General features: G+C 40.6%; 2 protein-coding genes across 2 annotated transcripts; both read left to right on the top strand.

Moving 5' to 3' along the window:
* The first annotated feature begins 1,085 nt into the window (after nt 1–1,085).
* Nucleotides 1,086–4,268, top strand: ftr14l (finTRIM family, member 14-like). Its single transcript, XM_079230191.1, has 7 exons — nt 1,086–1,649; nt 1,766–1,861; nt 1,994–2,227; nt 2,320–2,479; nt 2,609–2,734; nt 3,263–3,399; nt 3,571–4,268. Exons 1-7 carry the CDS (start codon nt 1,248–1,250, stop codon nt 3,949–3,951), a joined length of 1,536 nt encoding a protein of 511 aa, XP_079086317.1. The 5' UTR covers nt 1,086–1,247; the 3' UTR covers nt 3,952–4,268.
* Nucleotides 4,269–6,399: 2,131 nt separating this feature from the next.
* On the top strand, nt 6,400–24,798 carry LOC306747165 (transmembrane protein 150A; the record flags this gene model as incomplete). Its single annotated transcript, XM_079230184.1, has 7 exons — nt 6,400–6,464; nt 10,844–10,891; nt 11,656–11,742; nt 12,797–12,864; nt 18,287–18,414; nt 23,636–23,813; nt 24,530–24,798. 7 exons carry the CDS (start codon nt 6,400–6,402, stop codon nt 24,796–24,798), a joined length of 843 nt encoding a protein of 280 aa, XP_079086310.1.
* Nucleotides 24,799–25,071: the final 273 nt, after the last annotated feature.

Below are 25,071 nucleotides of genomic sequence, written 5' to 3'. Positions count from 1 at the left end.
GTTTCCATCAGCTGATCTGTAGAAACACTTGAGACACAGTTTAGTCTATCACAAATAATAACACATAATGGCCACAATGATAGCATATACACAGCCTATTGTGTTGGGAAAATATCAAATACAAATATATATATTTATTTATAAGGCACAAGTATAGAGCAAAGAAAGTGAGGCTACTGGCACAAACTTGTGACAGCAGAGGAGAAAGTTTAAAGCGTCTTGGAGGATTGATGTGTAGAAGGAAGTACTGCCTGTACAAAGTGCAGACTGGTTCTATAATCATCAACAATTCGTTGTCAAAAAATATGGATGTGTGTGCACAATAGAGTGGGAGAGTGAAACTATTCTGGAAGAGGCTCTCGATCAGGGGTATAGGCAGCCTTAGTTAAAATGCTCTCTCTTGTTTTTTATGGTACTCTGATTAACAAGAACATTAAAAAAGGCGCTTCTTATAAAACAGTTTGGCAACCCTTGTTTTAGACTCTATAGTTCTTTATAGAGGGGTATATTATTTCATGTAGTAATAAGTTAGTCCCACAAGATGATGCTGTTCTTCCAAAGCCAGTGTTTGATGAATGCTCTGTTAGTAAGTGCAGCACATATTGTACATTTTACCTGCAGAAATCTAAAGATAGACATAACACAGATGTGATCTTGAAACACACAAACCAAAGTGAAGGTCATTCCTTAACGGTGCAGATAAAGTCAGAGTGAGCTAAGGATTTTTGGAACAGCAGGTTATATCAACACTAAAAATAATGTTGTACTCTGTGAAGGTTGTTTGTTGAGCTATCCATGCTATTCTTATCCTCAAATAAGAAATATAGATAAAAGTGTATTCTTTGAAGTATGACAGTTAATTATGAAGTACTGTACATCAATAATGGCTCCACACTTTGGTAGTTTCAACATTCCCTCTCCTTTGTCTCAACTATGTTTGTTTGAGGCAGCACCTTTCTAGCAACACCCATTCCCTGTCTATTAAATGCCCAACCAGGAATACTGGTTTTAGACCACATAGCTAACATTCTGTCACACACAGCGTCAGTCACACAGTTTCACTGCAGCTGTTAGGTTCAGAAACTCATTTTCTCTGTGAATACTTTGTCCGCCTTAGTTTTTGGAGTCTTTTCATCATCTGTTGAGCTCTGCACATTTTCTTAAGTCATTAACAAATTGCTGCTGGATCACCTGTGGATTTTTTTCTTCTTTTTTTCATATCTGCTGGGACGTCTTTTTGAAAAAAAATGTCCCGCCCCAGCACTCTGGATTTAGACAGATACAGCAGCATGGAGAAATCTCGACGCTCTACAGGTCGTAGCCAGTCCAGGTCCCAGCAGGCCAAGGACAGGGAAGTGCTGTGTGACTTCTGCACAACGAGGAAGCAGAAGGCAGAGATGTCCTGCTTGGTGTGCCTGGCATCTTACTGCGAGACCCATGTCCAGACTCACTACGACTACCCTGCCCTGATGAAGCACAAGCTGGTCAAAGCTACAGGTCAGATGAGAGAGAAGATCTGTGCCCAGCATGACAAGTTGCTGGAGGCTTATTGTCGCACTGATGAGACACTTGTGTGTGTTTTGTGCATGATGGATGAACACAAACACCACGACATCGTCCCGGCTGGAACTGAGAGGACTGAGAAACAAGTGAGTGGTAAAATTCATGTGTCAATCTATACTCTTGGTCAAGATACTCAATGAATGATTTGAAAGGTTATTTATTGTACAATGGCATGAACACTGTAATGCCTTTCCTTCTACAGAAACAACTTGGTACCACACTGTACAAGTCTCAACATAGGATTGACCAGAGAGTTAAAAAATGGCAGGATCTCCGACACGCTGTTGAATCAGTTAAAGTGAGTAAAGAAATATCACTAGTGAAAATCATACTATTATTAAAACATTGTGGTTTTCTGGTATAAAAAATAACGGCTTAGTATCCGTATTTGAACAAACTCTCTCCTTCTCTCACTGATGTATCTCATCAGCACTCGGCCCAAACTGCTCTCGAGGAGAACGAGCGTATCTTCTCTGAGCTTCTGCTTTCCATCGAGAGGAAGTACAATGAAGTCAAGGAGATGGTCCGCTCCCACGAAAAGACCACCGTGACGCGGGCCGAGATTCTGCTGAACCGCTTGGAGGAAGAGATCACTCTGCTCAGGAAGAAGCACACTGACCTGGATAAGCTCTCCAACACCGATGACCACATACACTTTCTGCAGGTGAGATACTGAACTGAGGACCTTGTCTTGGTTCTCAAAAAACAGTAGACAGTATCTTTAAGCTCATCTCCATCTTCCACCCTTTTTACCAGAGCTGGCAGTCTCTGTCAGGCCCCTCGGGATACGAAGACCTCAACAACATTAGTGTTGCTCCCAATTACTCCTTTGATGCCACCAAGAGAGCCATCGCTTCGCTGAAATTACAAGTAGAAGAAGTCAGCAAGACAGAAATGATCAAAGTCTCAGGAACAGGTGCACAAATTTGTCTTTCTTTATCTCAAGTAGCACCGACACGTCTCTGCAGTTCCATTCAGGGGGATTTGTTGTTGTTTTAGTCCGCTGTTGAAGCTTATGAAGTGTTTTTTATCTGCATCATCATAGTGAAGGATGTCTACATCACACAAGAAGGTGAGACAAGGAGAGAATCCATTTTGAGGAACGAACCAAAGACAAGAGAAGAACCGAAGACAAGAGATGAACCGAGGACAAGAGAAGATTTCCTGAAATGTGAGTTATTGGGTTACTTTTTATGAAGAAGGATTCCAAAACTTTTTGCACCAACATGGCAAGGCTACTTGGCGGCTAACCAAACACCACTCATATTCCAGGGTTCCTAAGAAGGTTTAAAAAAACTGAAACAAAAGCATGACCACACCATGTGGTGACACAACTGAGTGTTACGGAAACAATGCTGCTTGCAGAACCGGTTTGGTGAAGAAACCAAACTTACAGTCCAGTATCACTTTAAACAAACACAAGTGTTCCCGAATGGCACTCCACCTGTGGAAAGCATTTTAACAAGCTGATACATGAAAGTGATTGAGAAGTTATTTAGAGTTATTTATCAAAGGTTTTATCATACCTAAACATATTAGAGTCCCAAGTATTTTGTTACTGTAGGTGGTTTAGGTGCCACACGATGCAAAACACAATCATTTAAAATTGTGGCACTATACAGTCTTGAAGAAACATATGGACACACAGATTAAACAACAATGAAGAGGATTAATAATAAACTTGTCCTGCATTGTGTAGACTCCACCCAGCTGATTCTGGATGTCAACAGTGTCCATCGCAACCTTCACCTCTCCGAGGGTAACCGAACAGCGACAATGAAGAATGAGCCTAAGAACTACCCTGACCACCCAGATCGATTTGACCACTGGCAGCAGGTGAGCATTTACTTCCCTCTGGGATGACATTTTGTGCCTGAAAACAGGAGGGGGAGTTAATGTACAGAGCCAAAATGATGAAGAAGAAGGGGGCATATGGTCTTCCTGACTATAGACTCAAGGAGACATTACACTCAACTTTTCTCTCTCATTTCATCCATTCCACTGCAGGTGTTGTGCAGGGAGAGCCTGACCGGTCGCTGTTACTGGGAGGTGGACTGGAGGGGAACAGAGATCGACATGGCCGTTACCTACAGGGGAATCCGCCGTAAAGGAAACAGCAACGACTGCAGCCTGGGCTGGAACGACAAGTCCTGGAGTCTGTACTGCTCCGACTCCAAATTCTCCTTCGTGCACAATAACAAGAGCAAAGATCTTCCAGTTCCGATCGCATCTCGTATCGGCATCTACCTGGATTATGCAGCAGGAACACTTGCATTTTACAGTGTTGCTGATGGCATGCAGCTTCTGCAGAGAGTGCAGACTACATTTACACAGCCGCTCTACCCTGCATTCAGTGTGTGGGGCTTTGGTACAAGTATAAAACTGTAGGAGAGTTGCCAGAGCCATAGTTATTAGCACCACATTTACACAATAGTCTCAATAGCGTTGTAAACATTTGAAACAGGGTGTTTGATTAACTATTTTTTTTCCACCTTTTGCTAAAGTTATTATTTTTTTCATTATGTATGAATTACATGAATTTGTCTGTTTCTGGTCTTTTGATCAGTGATTGTTGTCCAGGGGCAATCTCTGTTATACGTAGGAAAACTATGCAATAATTCATTATGATGTTAGTTTCACAATGCTCTATATATTTGATCTATTGTTAAAGCATGCTATAATACATTAAATTAAAGTTGAACGTTTTACTGATTTAACTGGCAGCAGGAGTTGCTGTTTTTGTTTTTTATTCTTCTTCTTTTTCTTCTTTTTACCAACATTTCAGTCTCTCAGGTATCTTAGCTCCACTAATTCAGAATCACCTTTCCACTTCCTGGGCCCAACAGGAGACCTGGAAAGATAAAACATAGATATTCCATACGCCACTGCTCTGAGATTAATTAGAGAGTTGTGTATGCTTGAAAGTCACAAATGTAATCAACTTGTTCAAAGCATGAAAATCCACAGGAAAGCAAATAATATTGAGGGTATATCTGATCAATAATTACCAGACACTCAGCCCACATCACCCGGTCCTCATTAAGGGATGCAGAGAGACATTAACACATTACAGCTCCAGGGGGCAGCAGAACACATTGTGTTGGTAGGATCGCGCACAAAAACACACTTCGGATAAACACATTCAGATTGTGTTATCCTTTACAAGCGTGGTTTCAAATTACACACAGATGTGCTTGGCTGTCGGCTGAGTCATGTGAGTTTACAACGAGATAAGCATCATGCTCAACTGTCAAAACAAAACAAAAAAACTGAAGTTGTTTTGTTTTGTTCGAGGCACATGAAGTTGACTATGATAAAGCCCACATTAAGGAACTTATAGGGACATGAGTATTGCTCCTCCATCATCTGAATTGCGTTGCAAGTAGTCCGCTGGGTTTCGAGCTCACGAGCTTACTTTCTCTCAGTGACCAAACTTTCAAATACTCAACATTGCAGCTGTGAAAACACACTTATTACGTTGTCTTTTCTCGAACTGCCAATATACCGCAAAATAGGACACCGTCGAGCCGGTCGCGCGGTCTGCCGCCGGACAGAAATGCAACGGACACCGCCGCTACAGGTTTGTGGGCGGAGTCAAACAGCTGGATACTCCGGAGTGTCTCGTGGCGGCGAAGCAACTAGACCCTCTCCTCCCCCTCCTCCTCCCCCTCCTCCTCCAACCCCAAAGCGAAAAACGGCTAACGGGATCTCAGTTGTTCGGGAAAAGACAAGACAGGATTTTAGACAAAAGTAAGACTCCTCCGTGATTCGTGTGTCTCGTGGAATAGTTGCTGGTCCCCAGAGGTGTGGAGGACGGGTCAGCTTACTCAAAGTTACCAAGAAAAGCAGCAGGAACTTGCTCGCCGACACGGAGCCATAGGTGAGCAACGTCGGTCACAGATTTTCTTTTGATGTTCGTCGTTGCTGCTAGCTTGAACCGGGAAGGTGAGCAGCTGTTAGCATGTGCCGTGAGGAGGGATGCAGCCTCCGAGAGACGAGTTGTAAATATAAATATGAGTAAATCTACGTGCTGATATTATTTATCACGAAGGTATGCCATTGGCTTTATTAAATCAACCAGTTAAACAAAGTTAAAGTGTCTTAAAAACGTTTTGTTAAAAGTTAAAATAACAATAACTACCAGTTAAGGTCCAGGCGGTCCAATATAACACCATACAGCTCCAACATCTGGAAGCAAAACTCAAGAAAAATAGAATTTCACAAAAGTTGTATCTATTGCATTGATATCGTAGTCTATTGATGGCATTACAGCAGGTGCTTTTGTTTGTAATGTTCTTCTAGATACACTCATCTTTGTACATTCAAGTGATGTGAGCGTTACACGAACCCAGACTACAAAGTTTTAGATCTTAGATTACTTTAACTGGGAAGGCCTGATGATGATGATGATGATGATGATGATGATGATTGCTTTTTTAATATGCACATATGCCACTTTAATAATATACATGTACTGCTATTTGTTTAGTATATTGTATTGTACAATTTCATATTTAAAATTGTTTAATAGCACCTTTCAGTAGCCTATTTCCTCATATGTGTAAAGTACTTGTGCAATAAACCGTTCTGATTCTGATTAATAGATGAATGATCCTGACCTAACTCACTTTCCCCTCCTATCATTCACCAGCTAAAGGACACATCAGTCCTTGTCAGTGTCCCATCTACTTTTTCCTCCACCGTCAAGAAAATGAATCAGTTGGTGGCAATGCAGACGTCCGTCACACTCAGTTAAATGTTAGTACCACTCGAGCAGATATTGCTCGGCTGGCCAAAGAGGAAAAAGAAGAAAGGGGCTGCTCCAGGTGTTGGAAGATGTCTCTCTGGATGATACTGCCCGTTAGCCTCCCAGTTTTGACCATCACTGGGATATGGGTTGTGTAAGTATAACATTTATTCTGCAGTAAAAAGACTGTACAATCCATGTTTTAAGATTGACCAAAGTACCTCTTCAAGTAATATGACACTGAAATGATTTGTAAAGTTGTCTGCTGCATTGGTAGTGAGTGGTTCTTAGTGCAAGTTCCTTTTTACGTCAAGGATGATACATAACTTACGATGTAAGAGCAGATTTTGTGATGCAAAAGTAATTCTTCCCGCCAATACAGTAACCATCTGTCATAAGTGAAAGAAACATTATTTTCCATGGAAACACATACTCTTTGCTTTAACTATATTTTGCCATTCATGCTGTTTATTTCAAATGCAACCAGGTACAAAGAAATCACCTGGTCACGGCAGATTTTTTACATTTTGCCTCGACAAACAATATAAATGTATAATCGCCACGTCAACACATCATTCAACATAATACTGTAACAATAAAGCAAATTCCCACTTCGGTACTCACGGTACTAAAACATATTTCACACTTCTGCCTGCATAGCCATTGTCCAAGATCTTATTATTATATATCACAGTGCACATATCAAAACAATTATATTATGCAAATAGTCTTTCACATAAAATACACATCGTGATAACTAGGCCATATTCTTACAAATTACAAATCTGATCTGTCAAAATCATTTTGATACCTGAGCCTTTGCTGCCTTCAGGAGAGCAACACTGCATATTTACGCTGAATTCCTAGGAGCCATGGCGATTGCATGTGAATTAACTACCTCCAGGAAGGATACGGGATTATCACCCTGCTTTTAAAAGAGAGATGTGCAGGTTCACAGTGTCTCTTACATATCTACAATATGGTATCTGAGCAGATGTACCGGAGAGAAAAGAGAAACTACCTCCTGGTTATGTTTGGGCTGACAGCTCTCTTCTCTGCTTTGTTATTACTGTCGGAGGAGGAATGCTCACCCCAAGGGGAGATAGATACTGTAGACAGACACATGGCCCAGTTCCAGATTGTTGTAGTCTAGATCTATGATCAGTAGCGTGGGGAGAATGCTGTCTAATTGGATGCCAAAGCTGGCACTGTGCACACCAATTAGTGTTTGCCAACGTGGCTGCTTCACAGTCCGACCAGGAGTGTGTGTTCAGGTGTACAGGGCTATGCAGAAAAGTTGTTCTGTTGAGCTGTTCATGTTGCTTCAGACCTATACTGTGTTGGAGGATGTGCAGGTGAAAATGGGTGCTAGTGTTGCACATTTCTTCCTTGTTTGACATTTGTATCTCAGGTAGAAAGTTAAGATGCCAAATGCTGCTGACTCTCAGTCCCTTTAAACCCATTTCCTTCCCGTTACCTTGACAAGGGCACCTTGTTTCTAGGAGCAGTCAAGGCTCTTTTTCCAGACTAGTGGAATGTCAAAGGATGTGACATGTTGCGTAACTCCCTCTTTCACTGTGGGTGAGTGGGTGGGAGTAAGGTAAATATTGGAAGGTGTAATAGAGAACGTAAGCAGAACTTTCACTCCGCATCTGGTGGCCATGATGTACGGTGTACGAAAGGTCTATTTGGAGGCAAAGTAAGGCTGGTGCCCACCCAAGAGTCTTGGCTTTCTTTTGCTGACCTTTTATGAGTTAAAGCAATGTGCTTGAACAATCTGTGTGACTCAACTATACCTGTGAGCAGTACGTCTTGCAGTTAAGATTTGAAATTGAGTTTAAGCATATATTTTGCTGACTATACTGTACAGCAACCAGCCTATGAAGCAACGGGATCCAAGCCTAAAATTCATTCATAGTTTATGCCTCACACCCATTCCTTTGGTTTCTGATGTGTTATTTTTGCACACGTTTTGTGCAAATTCTCACTGGCCATTCCAGTTCTTTCTGTCAGTCTTTGTTCAATCCTAAATAAACAAAAATATGGTCTGTTCCACCTATATATTGCTCACAGGCATGCAATTACAGTTTACAACCACTGCTGAGCTTTGATAGAGGTCTAATTATGTAAACAAACCTATTATTACGTAGCCTCCTCCAAGAACTGAATGGACTTATTTTGTTTCACATACCGCGAAAAAAGATTTAGAAATGTTCCAGAGCTGCACTGCTGCTATTTTATCTTTGGAAGCTGACCAAATATTTTAAAAAGCCTCAAAAGTTGTAGAGAATTTAACAACTTCAGCTGGTTAGAGATACTTTTCATATATGTTATGTAATGAAGTCCCTTGGTTATTCTCTACAGTTGTTATGAGCTTTTTCTTTTTCTTTCGTCAAGTTGGTATCATTGTCTTGGAGCTCTGTCAGCTTTCTACCTGACGGCCATATTCCATTCACCCTAGTGGGTTTCCTCACTGCATTATGCAAGAGCAGTGCTCTTTACATGTGTGCCATCTGGTATATATGACTTGCATATGGTGATTCACACACCCGAATGCCAACCAATAAACAGTCAACGGTGTATTTTACCGTCACATGCAGCGTTGGGCAAGAAACCAATTTCAAAAATAATGACATCTTAATTGACTCCTGACTTCGGCTTGCTCACAGGTTTGAAGACTAGCATGATGAGCCACAAATAGACACCCCCACATTATTTTCTAACAGCCTTAGTGATCTTGGATTGGCCTAAAAACTATCTAGAATTACGTGACGAGATTGTCTGTCATCTTAATGATTGTTGGTTGATTTGAACTTTTTTTATGTAGGATTTTGGGGTAGATCCCTCGTAGTGTAGGGTACAATGCATACAGATACAATTTTATGATACCACAAAATGTAATATTTAAAATAAGCTATGACTGATGACAAGCATCTGTACATTTATTGACAGTGACTTCCTGCCCTGATTCAGTTGGTATGCAGCACACAAAGATAATATACCTGTAACTATACAGCTGTGCTATACTCTATGTTTATAAAACTGATGTGAACTCTAACTCATTTTTACAGATTTGGTATTGTGGAAATTATTAACACCAAAATCTTTGTCACATTTAAAATATATCCAATAAATATTGTCATGAATCATGTATGTGTGCATTGACATGTACAGTATGTCTCTGGTTAGTGCTTTCTGCATAGCGGGTGTCTTTATTATATCTCTCCATCTTTCACAGAATAGTCTGTGAGTATGATACCATCGGCCCTGGAAACATTCATAATTGATACTTAACCCTCCGATGAACTACGACTGCTTTCACAAATCAGGACAGATACGCTATGTGTCTGTTTCTGTGTCTGACTTCGCCTTTCCATCTTTTTCTTGCAGTTAAAAGTATTACATTGATCAGATACTGCTTGTGTGAACAATAAGGGGATAACATGACAATTGCTTTTCCCGACAGAGTCATCTGCCCCTTCAGTGCAACATCAATATCATTTAGTTGCTGAAAATGGCCTGTTGGGGAAAAATTCATTCAACATGTTTTTGGACAGTTGATAATCATGGTGACAACTTCTGTGATCATTGTAGCCTTACTTCAAAAACATACCGATTGAGCTTTTATTTATAGCCCAAGCAATACTGGATTTTTGAGGCCGATAACGAAATCAATGTTTGAAAGTTTATACAAATCTGGACACAATAAATCAGCCAATTATTATGTCAAAAAAAATATTTAAAAAAGTTACAAACTTCATTTTTTGTTTCGTTTTGTTTTTACAAATTGTGACCATACACAGTGGGCATTTCACAGTTTTAAAAAAAAGGGTCAAACTATTTAAAGGTGATACTGTCTCACATATACACCGATTTATCAGAATATAAATTGTTCCACCTCTAGTTTTATTTTAATTGATGACTAACTCCAATTTGTAACACCCAAAATGTTTTGTTGTCTTCTGTGGAGCATGTTGACTATAACACAAGGATCGCAGTCTTTATCTGAAGTACAATATGGTTCTTGAGCTTTCAGTGTACAGTTTCTATCTTTTGATCATCTGGCCTTTGACCTCTCTTAGGATGAAGCTGGTCAGTGACCCGACCAAATAAACACTACTGTTGGATCTCCACAGTAATCAATCCAGTTTGACTGACACAAACCAGTCTTTTCTGTTTGTTGGAGTGATTAGAAACACTCAAATGTCAGGTGACCTTAATAAGGTACAATTCAGTGGTAGGTCAGACTGGCAGGATATGAACAGATGACATTTTGGTCATAACACAATACAAAGAGCGTTAACTGCACCACACTGATACTGAGCCCCCTCGCTATCTCTGTATTTCTCTCTTGTGTGGCAGCTCTGGTGTCACAGTAATATTTGGATTTTGCATTGGCTATGTTTGTTGCTTGAATTTTGGTAATTTTTATTTATAGTATTGCTCAAGTCTCTTTGGATGACACTGACATAAAATCACATAAACCATGATTGTTTTGTCTTTAGTTTTGGCTCATCATACTGTCTCTTCTAGGTATGCCATGGCCCTGTACAATCAACATGTCTGCCCTGTGGATAACTGGTATGTAGCTTAATTTATCCTGCATTTTGCCGTATAATACCTCTGTTGATTCCTGCACACTCACAGAGTCTTGCATTGCAATCTGGTGATATGTCGGTGTCTTTCCCAGTCTTTTTTTCTATGGAACGCAATTAGCTCTGTTGTTACATTAAGTAATGGGATTATCTCCTAGTCGGTCGCTTCACAAATGTTGGAAAGAACCTACATCTGCTCACACAAAGCAAACGATAAACTGCAGTGCATTGACATACTGTAGATCTAAACTGTGATTTAACTTTATTTACTGTTCTGAAATCATGCCCTGGCAATGAGTAACCAACTATTTCGGACAAACTGAGGTTAATCTCTCACAGCAAAGCTACTATTTGATGACATAGTGGTTCTCTGACATTTTGACTCAGCAATCCTAAACACAAAAGAAAGCCTGTTAGTGACCCTACAAAATGACATCCAAACATAAAAAAGTATAAATGATGTTACTGTACTTTAATCTAAAGACTGAACATTGACATTATATTCAAAATTATTTATTCCAGTCATTCTGAGAATAGATGTGACAATAGCATTAATAATAATCCACAATATGTCTGTGGTTTGTTTTTGTTTTGAATTTTTGTTTGGCAATTGATGATTTCCAAGCAAGACTGAAGTTGTATGAATTTTAACAACATAGAATACATGTGATTTTGCTCTATATGTTTGCTCTATATGTGTGTCTTTTAACATTAACTTGTATGTCTGTGTGTGCATGTTTGATGTTCCAGGTTATACAACCAGTCATGTGAAGAGGATCTGTATTTGCAGAGTGGGCCAACCTTGTGCTGCACACTAGACAATGTACCTCTCATCAGGTCAGTGAGCGACTCCCACCCTAAACCCAACCCTACCTCTCTTTTCTGTCTCTTTGTTTCTAGTTTTTATCTGGTGATTAAAAACAGGAACACTGCCCCATTGTTTTTCGTGACCCCTGTCGGCACATTGTTGATAAAAAGAGAGTGAGCCTGAGTGTGTCTGCGTGCATTCTGAAAATAACTTGGGGCTGAAATATCCTGCCTGCCACCGTGGCAGTTCAGAGGCAAAGCATGGGTCTGCACTTTACCATGTAAACACACACAGAGAGAGGCGTCGGCTTACATTTGGGAGGAAATCAAGACACTCCCGCTCTTTTGTTCAGCCTTTTCTCCCACTGAGCACTGAACATCAAAGGCCAGTTGTATATTGTCAATCCTGGGGTTTGTATAAGAAATCTGGAAACACATTTTCGAAAATGTTTTTTATCTTAATGCAATCAGAATGATTATGTAACACCAAATATCATGTAGCCCTCAAACTATATACAGAGAAAAATATGTCTAAATGTTTTAAAGGTAATCTTTACTAATGCAGTGCCGCTGTTGTTGCTTAATCTACAGTTTAGTGGCGATTTCTCAGCTATATTATATGCCTTTTGAAGTTGGTGGGTAATTGACTGAAATCAAATAAAAACTAGAAATCTGACTAAATGTACAAAACCATCCATCAAAATAAGAGATATTTAACTTGTTAACTTACTGAATTTTTACATTTTCATAAATGTACTGAAGAATGTGTGTGTCTGTGACTACAGTCAGCTGAGACGGCTTTGGCTTTGTAGGCAGCTGGAGCCCCGGCACAGACAGCTTGTGTTGACTGTCTCTGGCCTTCCTCTCCTACAAACATTTCCATTCCTAGAAGAGAGTACACTGTGGGTGAAAAGTCATTGGTGTAAGGAAGCGTGCCCCCATCGCCCACTTCCTTACTTTATGAGCAGAAATTGATCTCTAGCAACATGCTGTATTGCACAACGTGGGAGGAGAATTAGTGGTACTGTTGCTGTGTTGATTCATAGTATTTCTCTGATTCATGTTTGTGTACTCTGTCTTGCAGTAAATGTGGAACTCTTCCCCCTGAGAGCTGCTTCTTCAGCCTTATCTGCAGCACAGGCTCATTCATGGGTAAGGAAAACACTGAAAAACATGTTTAAAGGATGTGGAAGCCTTATAGGCAGAGACTGTTATGGATTGTGTGCAATAATGGGAATAATTACAGTCCTCATTCCTGTATATGATAGACATTTAGCATTGTGCTGAATGTTCTCCTAGTAAAGAACAATTATAACACTATTTTCTATTTTTTTTTCTAACACACTCTGTTGCAATTTTGGTCTCACTTATTTTTTTAGTCACAAGGTTAGCACTTCAACTAACAATTATTTTCATTTTCCATTAATCTGCTGATTATTTTCTCTATTAATCTTTTTGTCTATAAAATGTAATTTTTTTTCCTTTAGAAAAAGCAACTATCAATATATTTGCTGATAAATCTTGTCAATCAACTAATAGTTTCAGTTCCATATAATATATAAAATACTGTTATTAAATAAATCTATTAAATCAACACATCGCATTGATAAATAAAATAGGAAGCGTGTACTTTACATTTCTTTCAATGGGTATCAATTATAACAACATTTGTTTCTCAAACTACATCAGCTGGAGATAATCGTGTAATTTGTAGTTGGTACTAAATGTGGTTGTTTTGAACAATTCTCATGCTTATGTTAAAACTTGAGAGTAGTGTTAGTTTTGTTGTTTGTAGAAAAATGCTGGTCCCGTGCTAAACCTACAACCACAAAGAGAAAGTGAAAACCTTGCATGTGGTCATTTGAATGAGGGGAGGTAGAATGGACCACAAATGTCACTTAAAAATGGCTTCATATAAAATTATACACAAATGTTTAAGCACATGGTGAGTGTGTATTTTCGTAGGCACAAGGAAAACACGCATGATATAAAAGAAGGGAAGGAGCTGCTCACTTTGTTTTTTTGTGACTCTACACGTGCTGTTCTCTGCGTTTACTGGTGGGTCTGACTACTCTGATCTAGTTAATGTTTCCCAGCTGCGGCTTAGACATGTTCTTTGCCGTGTTTGTCTTCTCATAAGGAGTCTCCATGCCTCCAGCAGCTATTTAAGGCTTGCAGCCTGTCTGTCTGATTGGTTGACTCAGGACAGTTGCTTCATCTACATCTGAGAGGGAGGCAGGGAATATGATAGGACAATGATCCTTGTAGATTTTAAATAAGCTGTTTGCTGTGTGTTGTTGACCTCCAAATAACAGCTCTGGTCCTTGCTTGTGGCAAGCATGGGCCTTTCTGTGTGTGTATATGTATTCATCATGGAGTCAGACTACTAGCACACTGTGCTTGATGAATCCTGGTTGGGACCAGACTGTTGCAGCTCAGTGTGAAAGTCTGCTCAGGCAGCAGTGAAAGTGTAGTATCTGAGCAGCACTGTTGGCCAACCAGGACCCCTGAACCACAGTAGGTCAGCCTCGCATACATTAAAAGTATGTGTCTAAGAGAAAGACACGTATGTAGGCTAAGCACTGCACTGGGATTGTAAAGCTAAGTGTACTAAACGACAGACCGATCAGTTATGTGGCCACCAAACAATGTGGAGGCACAATATTGCAGATTTCTTGTCTCCCCTGTTGACTCCATTGCTCAACCAGGATGACGGTTCATGTCTGACTCGATTTCGGTATAATTCTGTTGTCACGTTCCAGTTAACTGTGTTTACCTACAGAGCTGCATCGGCCCGCTACTCCTTACAAATTCTGTGTGTGTTATATAACCGTTAAGTTAGAGAGTGAGGTTTTGTTATGGTGACACTGTCGTTACTTATTTGTTACAAATCCAACAATAGACAAATCTGCCATCGACTACTATCAGCCAATATGTTGGCCTGGCTGATTTATCAGTCTAGCTCTAAACTGAAATGCATAACACATGTACACAAGGTCGACATCAAACTGCAGCCGTTATTTACCTTAAAAACTCGGATCTGTTCTTCCTTTGCAAAACACTGTAGATTGCAACACATCCTGTAAAACTGTACACTTGCTCCCTGTCCATCAGTTTTATGACAGTCAGTTTCTGACGGGCATGTTACATCACAGTTACCTGTTTGAATGACATTTCTTAGTTTTATCTGCCTGCAGTGTGTATTATTCTATATGCCTCAGTAGTGGTTTAAGTTTATTTCGTGACAACTGGAAAATGAAATAACAACACTAGATTGAGATTTGAATCGAGCTGCAATGACACCTGTGTGAATAGATCTTTGACCACCACGGCAGTTGGTTTGAGTGCCTCAATCTTGCATTTCTTGCATTCATGTCTGTGTCTATTGTTTTCTTTACCATCCAAGTAGTCTGAACATGGCGCATTTTAATACCTGTTGTAAGGAAGTTATTATAGCGCTACGAAAGTTGGTTAAGTAGATGTGGCATGTAGCTCTACAACAGGCTATTGTAAAGAGTCTGTGCTTTGCTTCTTAGCTTCTCATGCCGTGTTCACACCAAAACAGTTGCGAATTTTCGCAACGCCACTTCGCCTATATCGTGCCGCAGGTGAAAAATTCGCTCTATGTGGTTAATCCGTTTTTTCGCAACCATCGCTGGGGAAAGGGGGCGGGGCTTATCTCTGTGTCTTGAAAACATTTACTATTTCCTTCATCCACCAGGTAAATAACCAGTAGTTCTGCTTTATACTTGTTGAGGAAGTCCCACACACGTCGGAACATCAACCGCCCCGTGTCTGGGTTCATAACATTATCCGTAGTCACACACAGCTCCGACTCCTCCAGGACGAGTGTCTGAATGAAGCCGTTTCCAGCGCTCCTTCAGCGGACCAGCAGTTTCATTCAGTAACGGCGGTGATGCCGGGTGGAGCTTCTCAACGCTGATTGGCTTTCGCAACTCCGCGTCATGCGAATTATTAGAGTTGAAATATTTGAACGCCAGCGGAAAAGCGGAGTTGCGAATATTCGCAACGCCGTTTCGCCTCTATCGCGACGCCCGCCGAAAAATCCGCTTTTTCGCAACCTAACGCGGCTGTGCATTGACTTAACATGTAATCTGGACACGCAAATATTTCGCAACTGTTTTGGTGTGAACACGGCATTAGCCTATTGATTTCTGTCTTACTTTGTGCCTGTTACAGTTCGTTCTTAGGTTCACGCCTATCAGGGATAACATGGACTCAATAAACTGTATATTGCCTCATAATTGTACTTCTCGTTTCTATCCCAGTTCCCACCTCTCTGCCAGTGTACACACTAAATGTTTCAAAGACAAAGCTTGTATTCTTTCTCAGCATACCTCCTGTGGGAGAATGCAGCCGGGTGTTTGGGTTGAAACACATCTCCTTGTGGGGACAGAAAGGTTTATTTAACTGTGAGGTGTAGCTTGGCTGATGGGACTTTTTGTGGGAAAATGCACTTAACACTGTTCGCTCACATCTCTGTGTGAATGCAAAAGCGAGTCTGTGCTTGTGACAGCAGGGTTGTATGTCCGTTACATTTTGTCCATGTTGCAAGGTTACTCCCATGGAAGAGAAGCATTGGTGTGCATGCACCAGTGTGTTTGAGCCAGGACTTTGGTATTAGTCACAGTGTGGAAAGTGACCAAAGCTGGGACAGTGTGAGGGACACTGGCATTATGGAAACTAATTTCCATTGTTGAGCTGTCAGACAACAGCTTCTCTTGATGGTTTGAAGCCAGGTGGAGGTCAGCTATGCTGCTTATTCATCAGACATTTAACTGTTGTAATATAGGCGCTTGTGACCCATCAGCATGACACGCATTCTCAAAGAAATATGCCAGAAAACAGCACACAAAAATGTGACTTTTACAGTGAACAACATAAAAGCTAAGCTATTTCTGCATAGAGAGCAATGGTGAAAATGTTCCTCCACATCTTTAACCTTCAGGCTTAGCATACATCATTTTACTGTAACTGCTAAATGCCAGAAAGTTCACTGTTCTTTTGTAATGATAAAAAGTAATTTAATTGAAATGGGGGGGAATCCACAGCCAGCCAAGATACTATAATTCAATGAAATAAATTGACTTTCTTGTCCTTTCAGTGTGTTCTCCATTTTAAAAGTAAGGAGTACGGAAAAAATAAAGACTAGATTGTTTCCAAGCCTGTTGCTGTTTGTTTTTCCATGATTGTAACTGAAGTCACTTTGCCAGCATGATTTCAGTGCTGAGGGAACAGAGAGAAACATAAACAAGCACATTCACTCACACGAGACTTGAACAAAAGTAATATTAATTTAATAGGTTTTTATAGCATGACATAATGATATCTAATACATTAGCTTCAGATAGATGTTCTATATACATATTACATCAACAGACAACATCTTATTTGTATGGTTTCTGTTAAATTTAGGGTTGTCATTTTTTAGATCTGGATTGATTGTGATTTATTTTACATGCTATGTCACAATTAATCCTATTTTCCCCAAATCCATGCCAAAATATAATCTAGCAGTTAAATAAAACAGACAGTAAGTCTTATTATACGTAGGCTTACTTAATACTAATAATACAAAATATACTCGGTGCACTTATTTGACAGTTAGTAGAAAAATCATAAACTTTATTTAACATGTTGTACTCACAGGACATTACTCAAAACATCTCAACATTTTACATTTAACCATGGGACAGTAGCGTCCTCATTGAGACGCTGGCCTACAGCCAGACGGGCCACAGCGTATCCAAACCTTGACTCGTGGAGACAAAGCTTGACATTGTTAAGTTCTGCACTGACATTTTTATTTCCTCTCTGTGACCACGGTTTCCATTTTTATTCTCTTTTGGCAGCACAGACCGTCTTAAAGCCTGTCTCTCTCTTACAGAAATGGTGACAGATTTAAGACAACAGTTTAGTCTGTGAGACGATGTGTTGCCTTCAGGTCAAGACATGAGGGGCTCCTTGTCCCCTCTCATTCTCTCAGTCTCCTCTTTTCCACTCACCCCCTCTGCTCCGCTTTCACCAAGCCCAGTCAACCCTCGCCAAGCACCAGCCGTGAGGAGCTAACAAAGAGCAACCATGTGGGGGTCAGCTCCGCGGTGCACCAACAATACCCCCAGTCACAGCGCATTAGCACATCAGCAGTCATCTGTCCCATATACTGTACTTCGTTTCCCTTATGCAACACTTGGACCAACTCCCACCCACTTAGCGTTCTCATTTTCCCGCCATTTCCTGCTTCTCATATTCCCACTTGTTAGGCAGAGAAATTCAATGTTGCGGGACTTTTAATCACCTTCCAAGAAAGTCTTGTGTGATTTTTGGCAAAGTGAGGTGTGTGAGTGTTTGAATTCAATTGAAGCCAGGCCTTGGGAAATAATAACATACAATACCAATGGTGTGCAGGGTACTTTTCCAGAAGAAGCGTTGTTCTACTGTTTCTTCCTTTTTATGGCAGTATTTCACTGTTATACTTTAATGTGCTACTAATATGCTGAACAGACATAATAACAGACTCTGTGTGTGTCTTCATGTCTCTCTCGTGCTGTAGTTGCGGCGATTGTGCTGCTCCGCTACGCCCATGTCATTGAGAAGCACCAGAATTGTGTTCTCAACACGGCGAGTCTCTCCACAGGCTGGATCTGTGCCGCTGGACTCATCATGGTGGGCAACTTTCAGGTATGGTGACAAGGGAAATATAAATAAGTAAAAGTTTCCCAAGTGACAATTTGTGTCCTGGATGTTTATGAGACAGTGAGAGACCCTGGACTGTGGCAATATCAGTTAAATTGTACAATATATTTTGAATATGTTTTGCAAGTATCAATGCTGTTTTTGTCAAAGGAGTCTAAAGCAGTGAACGTATTCTAGATATAGCGTACACCTAAACGGATATGGATTTATTTGTTTTAGGTGAGACTTTATTTAGGAGGCTAACATATGTTTGCTGATGCCTCCAGCAGACCATTGCTTTGCTCAGGAGTCTGTACTCTTGCCCGCTTCCCTGAACTAGTGCGGAGCCCCAACCACCGTCTACTGTAGGATATAGATAGATATACCTCATAAAACCCTATTTTCAAAACACCCACACTAACCCTTTAAATAGATCTGCTCGTTATTAGTTGATTAATTGATTAGGTAAGCAACAGTTAATTACTATTTTGATAATTAATTTGTCATCAAAAATGGAAAAGGTTCTCAGGTTCCAGTTTCCTCAGAATGATGATTTATTTCCTTTTGTGATCTTACATCACATTAAGTTGAAGATTTCTTTAGTTTGAGTTTTTGTCAACAAAAACAAGACATACATAAACATCAACTGGGCTTCAAGAATATCCTTATTTACTTTTTTCAGATGTTTTATTGAGCAAATGACTGTGAATATTAATTATGAATATATTCTACAGCGTTATTGATAATGAAAGTAGCCAGTAGTTGCAGCCAAAAGCAGAAATGGATGTCGATGTTTCTCAATGACGTTCCGCCCTGTGTTCATGACTCTGCTTTTCTTTTCATGCTTTTGCTTAAATCTTCCCTTTATGTTGAGGGGGGCTCCATCACACTTTATATTTCAGAGTAAATTTACATTTATGTTTGTTAAATGTCTGCACTGTCTTTATAGACACAATCCTGCTCTGCTCTTTCTGGTAGCTAAAGTGCCAAAACCTGATGTAAATTCCTTCCCTTTAGATATTTGTTCTGTGGAAAAGAATTTCTTCAAGTTTAAATATTTCGATCTCTGGCTAGATGCCTAGTTTGTGTTTGTGTGAAATACTTTTTTTTAGGAAGTTTGGGAGGGGAGTGGGGTTGGTTTGTGTTGAAAGGCTGGATACATCTATGAAATGTAACCATTCTGGTTTTGTCCTTCAACTTCTAAAATATTGTTAAACAGTTGACAGGAAGTAATGGGACAGAGACAATGAGGACATGTGACGTACATGGTACGCATCTCAGACCTTTTGACCACCAAATTTCAGTTTATGATAATAATTCTAAATTAGGAACAGTGGTAAAAGTTTCTACTTTAGTAGTAGAACAATGTTTCCTTGAGTGTATCCGTTGTTGTTGTTATTATATCATTCTCAGCATGTTTTCACTAGAAAACTGCCAACATCGTAATAAAGCCATGTAATATCAATCTTAAAGCTTTCCTTATCATTGGATACATTTGATTATTTGATAAGTTAAACACATGCCCCGAGGTCCTCTCCCCTTGAATAGTTTAGCTTGTATTTGCTTATAATTAATTTGTTTAAGAAGGCGTAATTTCCCTTTCATAATTGTTTGTCATAGTCCTATTTGATTAACCATGTTGTCTGTTGTTGAAACATGAGTGGAGAAAAAGGATGAGTCTTGACTGATTCAATATGATTGGTGGGGTAGAAATGAGAAGCATTCAAAGGTCGTCTTCACCTTCTTCCCGCTTCTCCTCCGGGGAATCTGCTCTGCAGAACTGGGAGGAATTATACGGGAAGAAGCAGGGGGAAGTGAGTCATCAAGTCTGGCTATGCATGGAGAGGACAGGGCAGACAGGGTGTGTCCAGCAGAGGCCCGTCTATAACCAATCACAGGACTGAACGTAGAAGACATTGCATCTCTTATAATCTAGGACATTCCAGTGGGATGGAAATAAGGACGTCATTGATAAACTGTTAAAACCACATGACGGAGTATTACGCCAGCAAAATGAAGCAACACCCCAAAGCAAATGAACACAACATCCACATGCGAACACCACAATACAATGTGGATTCAGAGGAGAAAACGGCAGCCAAAACCGGACGAACCCAAGAGATCAGAGAGGGTGAAAGTACCAGAAACACAACACATGGCAACATACTGAGCGACGGCAACGGCTTCAGTTTGTAGCTGTGTTAAGTAAAGCTTTGGCAGCGCAGTTGTGGTGTGGCCACTGGTGCTTTTCCTGTGAGGTGGTCTGATGGTTTGGACCAAGAAGCACATAAATAGATGACGGAAAAGCACGTCACTGCACACAGAGGTCTAGGGGAGTGACATGGAAAGCTCGAAAGCTGCCTTTAGGAGGAGGAGGAGAAGGAGGAGGAGGAGGAGGAAGAGAGAAAGAAAGAGGACCTGGAAAGCTGGCGGGATCCGGCATGCTCCCTTACAGATGATGCCCGCTGTCAGCATGGCCTTGTTGCCTTGTTGGTGCTGTTCGACTGCATCCAAAGGGAGTCCTGCCAGTTTCAAACATTCCTGATTTGTGCAACACACTGACAATTGTTTCACTTTGAATCAAATAGCTGTACAAGTTTCAGATTTAGTTTAGTTTTGCGGTTTTCCTTGCTTGCTCTCTCCCTTTTGCTTTCTCGCTAATTCTCTCTCTTAACCATTCTTCTTTCTTTCTGTTTATTTTTATGTTTGTGATGAATGGTATTTATGATAAAGATTAAGCTACAGCTAGCAGCTGGTTAGCTTAGTTCAGCACAAAGGCTGAAAACAGGGGGAAACAGCCAGCCTGACTCCGTCCAAAATCTTCCTCCCATCATCTCTAAAACTCATTAAAAACATTATCTTGTTTGTTAAATCCGTACAAAAAACAACCAGAGTAAAAAAAAGAGAAGAGAATGTTATTGAATGGATTCATTCGGTATGACAGCAGACCATGGCTCATCAGATACAATTTGATAAATAAAAGCTCCAAAGCTATTGTGCATAACATATTGTGCATATTGTACATATTGTGCATATTCTTTGCATAACATTGCATATTTTAAAATATTATAAAAGATTTAACAAATTGAGTCCTACGTAAAGATTATTTTTTAAGGCCTTTAAGTCCTCATGCGTAAAAGTTGAAAGCATGAGTAACCTCTGCATGATGACGCCTTAGATGATTATTATTGTGTAATGTTTTCCCCATAACTAAATGGAACAGATCTTGGCAGGAGTTTGGTCCAGCAGGTGTGTTGTAAACACACCCGCTGGACGAATGGCACATAATCATGTCATTTGTTTGTTTCCAGGAGGTGAAAGCTGAATCTGGATGTCAGTTGGCTTGTTAACACATCCTCACACCCAGTTTCCCTCTGCACACTTAACTCTCCCTATCACCGTACTACTCAATCATTCAAAATGCAGCACACATTTTTATACAAAGTATTCATTTTAGATAGTTTTTCAATGAGGCATTCACGTAGGTCTCAAAATGAAATGTGGCACTACATATTAACAATATGACGGATGAAGCACACCATGGTGACTTTCAGCTGCATTACATTTTAGCAGTGACAGATGCTCAGAGATGTGTGTTTTCTGTTGAACGAGTGTAGCCGTAATGAGAGCTTCCTCCATATCGCTCTCCTGTTTCTTTATTGTTTCTTACCGCTTCTGCTGCCACATTTCAGTCCACCTCACTGCTTTCACCGTTCATCAGTTTTTCCATACCTTTGTCTCTGAGCCACGTTGTTGCGACAGCAACTGTATAGAGTGTGACAACATACTTAAAGTAGAAAAGCAAAGGCTTACTTCACACATCAATACGCCATCAGGTAATGACTGTAATTAGTGACAGAATCCAGGACACCAGGCGTCACACAAGCAGTACACACCACTGTGGAGTGTATTGATTATTTTCATTACTGATTAATCTGCCGAACTTTACTCTATAAAATATCTGAAAATGGCAAAAGAAAAGAAATGCCCCTTACAAGTTCCTTAAGCCAAAGTTGACATCTTAAGATTGCTTGTTTTATCCAAACATTAACATTCAAAAACTCAAGATATTTACTTGCCTATCACATTGGACAAAGACACACCAGACATTGTCACAATGGAGAAGCCGGATCTAGATATGTTTAAAACATCAGTTAGGATAAGATGGCACCAGGAGAACAAAGCGTGTGCTTGTTGTTTGCCCATTTGTGTGTTTTTCCATTACTGAGTATAGTGAGAAACAGATTGGCAGTACGACAACACTCAACCCCCACAGTGCCAGTTTGATGCAGGAGAAGAAATAGGATTTTGTAACAGCCACTTCGCTCTGAAAGGCACTCGACTAAAATAGAATTCCCACTGTGAACACTGCTTTTTGATCAAAAACATGGAAAAATGTGTACGGCCTTGCTCTGATTTATCTCCTGTCTTCACTCTGGAGATGTCACCGACAGATTATTTTTATTGCTGTGTGTGCTTTTTCATATTGAGTTGTCTGGAAAACTCACATTGTCACTTCAAAGATTAGCCTTCTACACAAGAATGTCCAGTGTGCACTAGGGGGTTCAATGAACTTAAAAGCCCAAATTAAATAACTTTTAGACTATTGCTCTAATGATCCCCAAGCGTTTCGTGGAGCAGAGGAACTTGGTTACTGCAAATACAAACACCATTCAACAACCATTCAACATTAGCCGAGGAAAGCAATTCTGTGTCATCTACCTATATTAGTCTAGTCTTTGGAGATCTGTTTCTAGCTTTGGTTCATGCTTCATTGAATCTCTTATCTGTTCTGATCAGTACATCTGAAGTGTGTGTTTGTGTATCCTGCAGTGTGAGCTCTAGTCACATGTCCTGAGCAGCTCTTTTGTGTATTGTTTGTTATCGTTCTTGTGACCAGCAGGGATAAGGAGGCGTTCTGTGGCGTTGCTCGCTGCTGTCGTTTACTTCCCATCACCCTTTCGTTTTCACTTATTCTTCTTGGCTCTTAACTGAAAGAAGTTTTTAGTGGCTTTGAACAAAGTATTACACAACAATGAATAATTGGAGCCAACAGCTTCACACAGAAGCTGTCTGATGTTTCCCCCTTCTGATCGTTCCCACGTGGCGTTTTCTTTTTCAATCATGTCAGCTGCAAAACTGCAGATTTTGTGTATTCTCTTTGTCCAACCCATTTTAATGTAACCTCCCACACCCTCTCCTGCTGTCTCCTTTCTCTATACGACAGGTGGATAATGCCAAAGTTCTCCACTATGTCGGAGCAGGCATCGCCTTTCCCACCAGTATGCTGTTTGTGTGCCTGCAGTCGGCACTGACGTACCGACTCGCCAAGACCCAGGGGGAGTACAACGTGGCCCACCTCCGGCTCGGCATGACCCTGCTGGCCTTCGCAGCCTTGGTCCTAAGTATCCTCTCTAGCCGTTAACAGATGGCAGCCTTCGAGGCTGTCAAGTGCTTTAGAATAGAGCGTATTGCTGCCAGCCTGAATAAGGACGGAGACATCTCCTTCACATTTTATTACAACGATAGTTTCCCTCCAGTATTCAATGTCAAATCCTGTCATATAGGGAGATGAGTAGATTGATACCATTCTGATGCCTGTAAGGGATACTGTATATGAAGCTACTGCAGGTTAGCTTAGCATGGCCAGAAATAGTCCAAAAAAGTCAAACTATTCATACAATAGGTTGCACTGTAAAGACATCTAAAATGCTCTTTACCAAGGCAACTAATATTGAGACAGTGTTCAGACGGTTGGTAGCATTGCTTCAAAAAAACAGTCTGTCCAAGTTCTATGAAACAGTGTGCAGTGTTTTGGCATGTGATAAACTTTGTAATCTACCAGCCTGCACCTTGAGCAACATTCCTACCAACACAGGCCTTGTGTTGCCTTCTTTCTTTTTGAAACGGCACCTTTTCATGACTACCAACCTTTTTCTTTTCATAATCAGAAGATATTCAGTTTCTTATTCTGAGTATTGTGTTGAGTTGATATTTTACTATGCAGTAAAAGAGAGTTTGTACTAGGGTGAATCTAATCACTGTTAGGCTGTCTACACACAGACAGCGGCTGCATGGTGAGCGCACACTGCTTTGCTGTTGTCCTTAACCACGTTTTCAGGCGGTGTGTTTTTCTGTCAGGAGAGCTTCGTCCTTCAACATGCTTCCGCCATCTTCGAATGGGTGTTCTGCGTCATCATCATGTTGTTTTATGGAACATTTGCCTTTGAGTTTGCCGGCATGTCGTCGGATACCATGGTGGTGCTGGCGAGAGGAACCCTAGGTCCTGCTGGGAAAGAACACAAGGGGGACCCACTGGGATCACTGGGAGGGCCCATTTTACACACGCATCCGCATCCACACCAACCTGAAAACATGTCCATACTCTAGACTGCTGGCTCCTCTTGGCTACACAGTTAGCTTGTTTATTCCTTTCAAACTCTGGTTGTTGAAAGAGTTTCTCGTTTCCAGCCACATTTTTCGGGAGCTTTGAAACGAACCAGGCCGGTGCAGTTGACGCTCAGGCCAGAGTGGACTCTACGATTTCAGCCCTAGGGGTGTAGACCTGCTGCCACGGTGGAGAGTTTAGTTTGTATTATGCTCACATCAGAGCTCAGTGTCTCTAAAGAACTTTGTTTGTATTTGCACATTGCACAAGTGTGA

This window comes from Taurulus bubalis, assembly GCF_910589615.1.
Source record: "Taurulus bubalis genome assembly, chromosome: 14".
Taxonomy (NCBI): domain Eukaryota; kingdom Metazoa; phylum Chordata; class Actinopteri; order Perciformes; family Cottidae; genus Taurulus; species Taurulus bubalis.
Note: the sequence above shows the minus strand (reverse complement) of the source record. Positions and strands in the feature narration are given on the sequence as shown.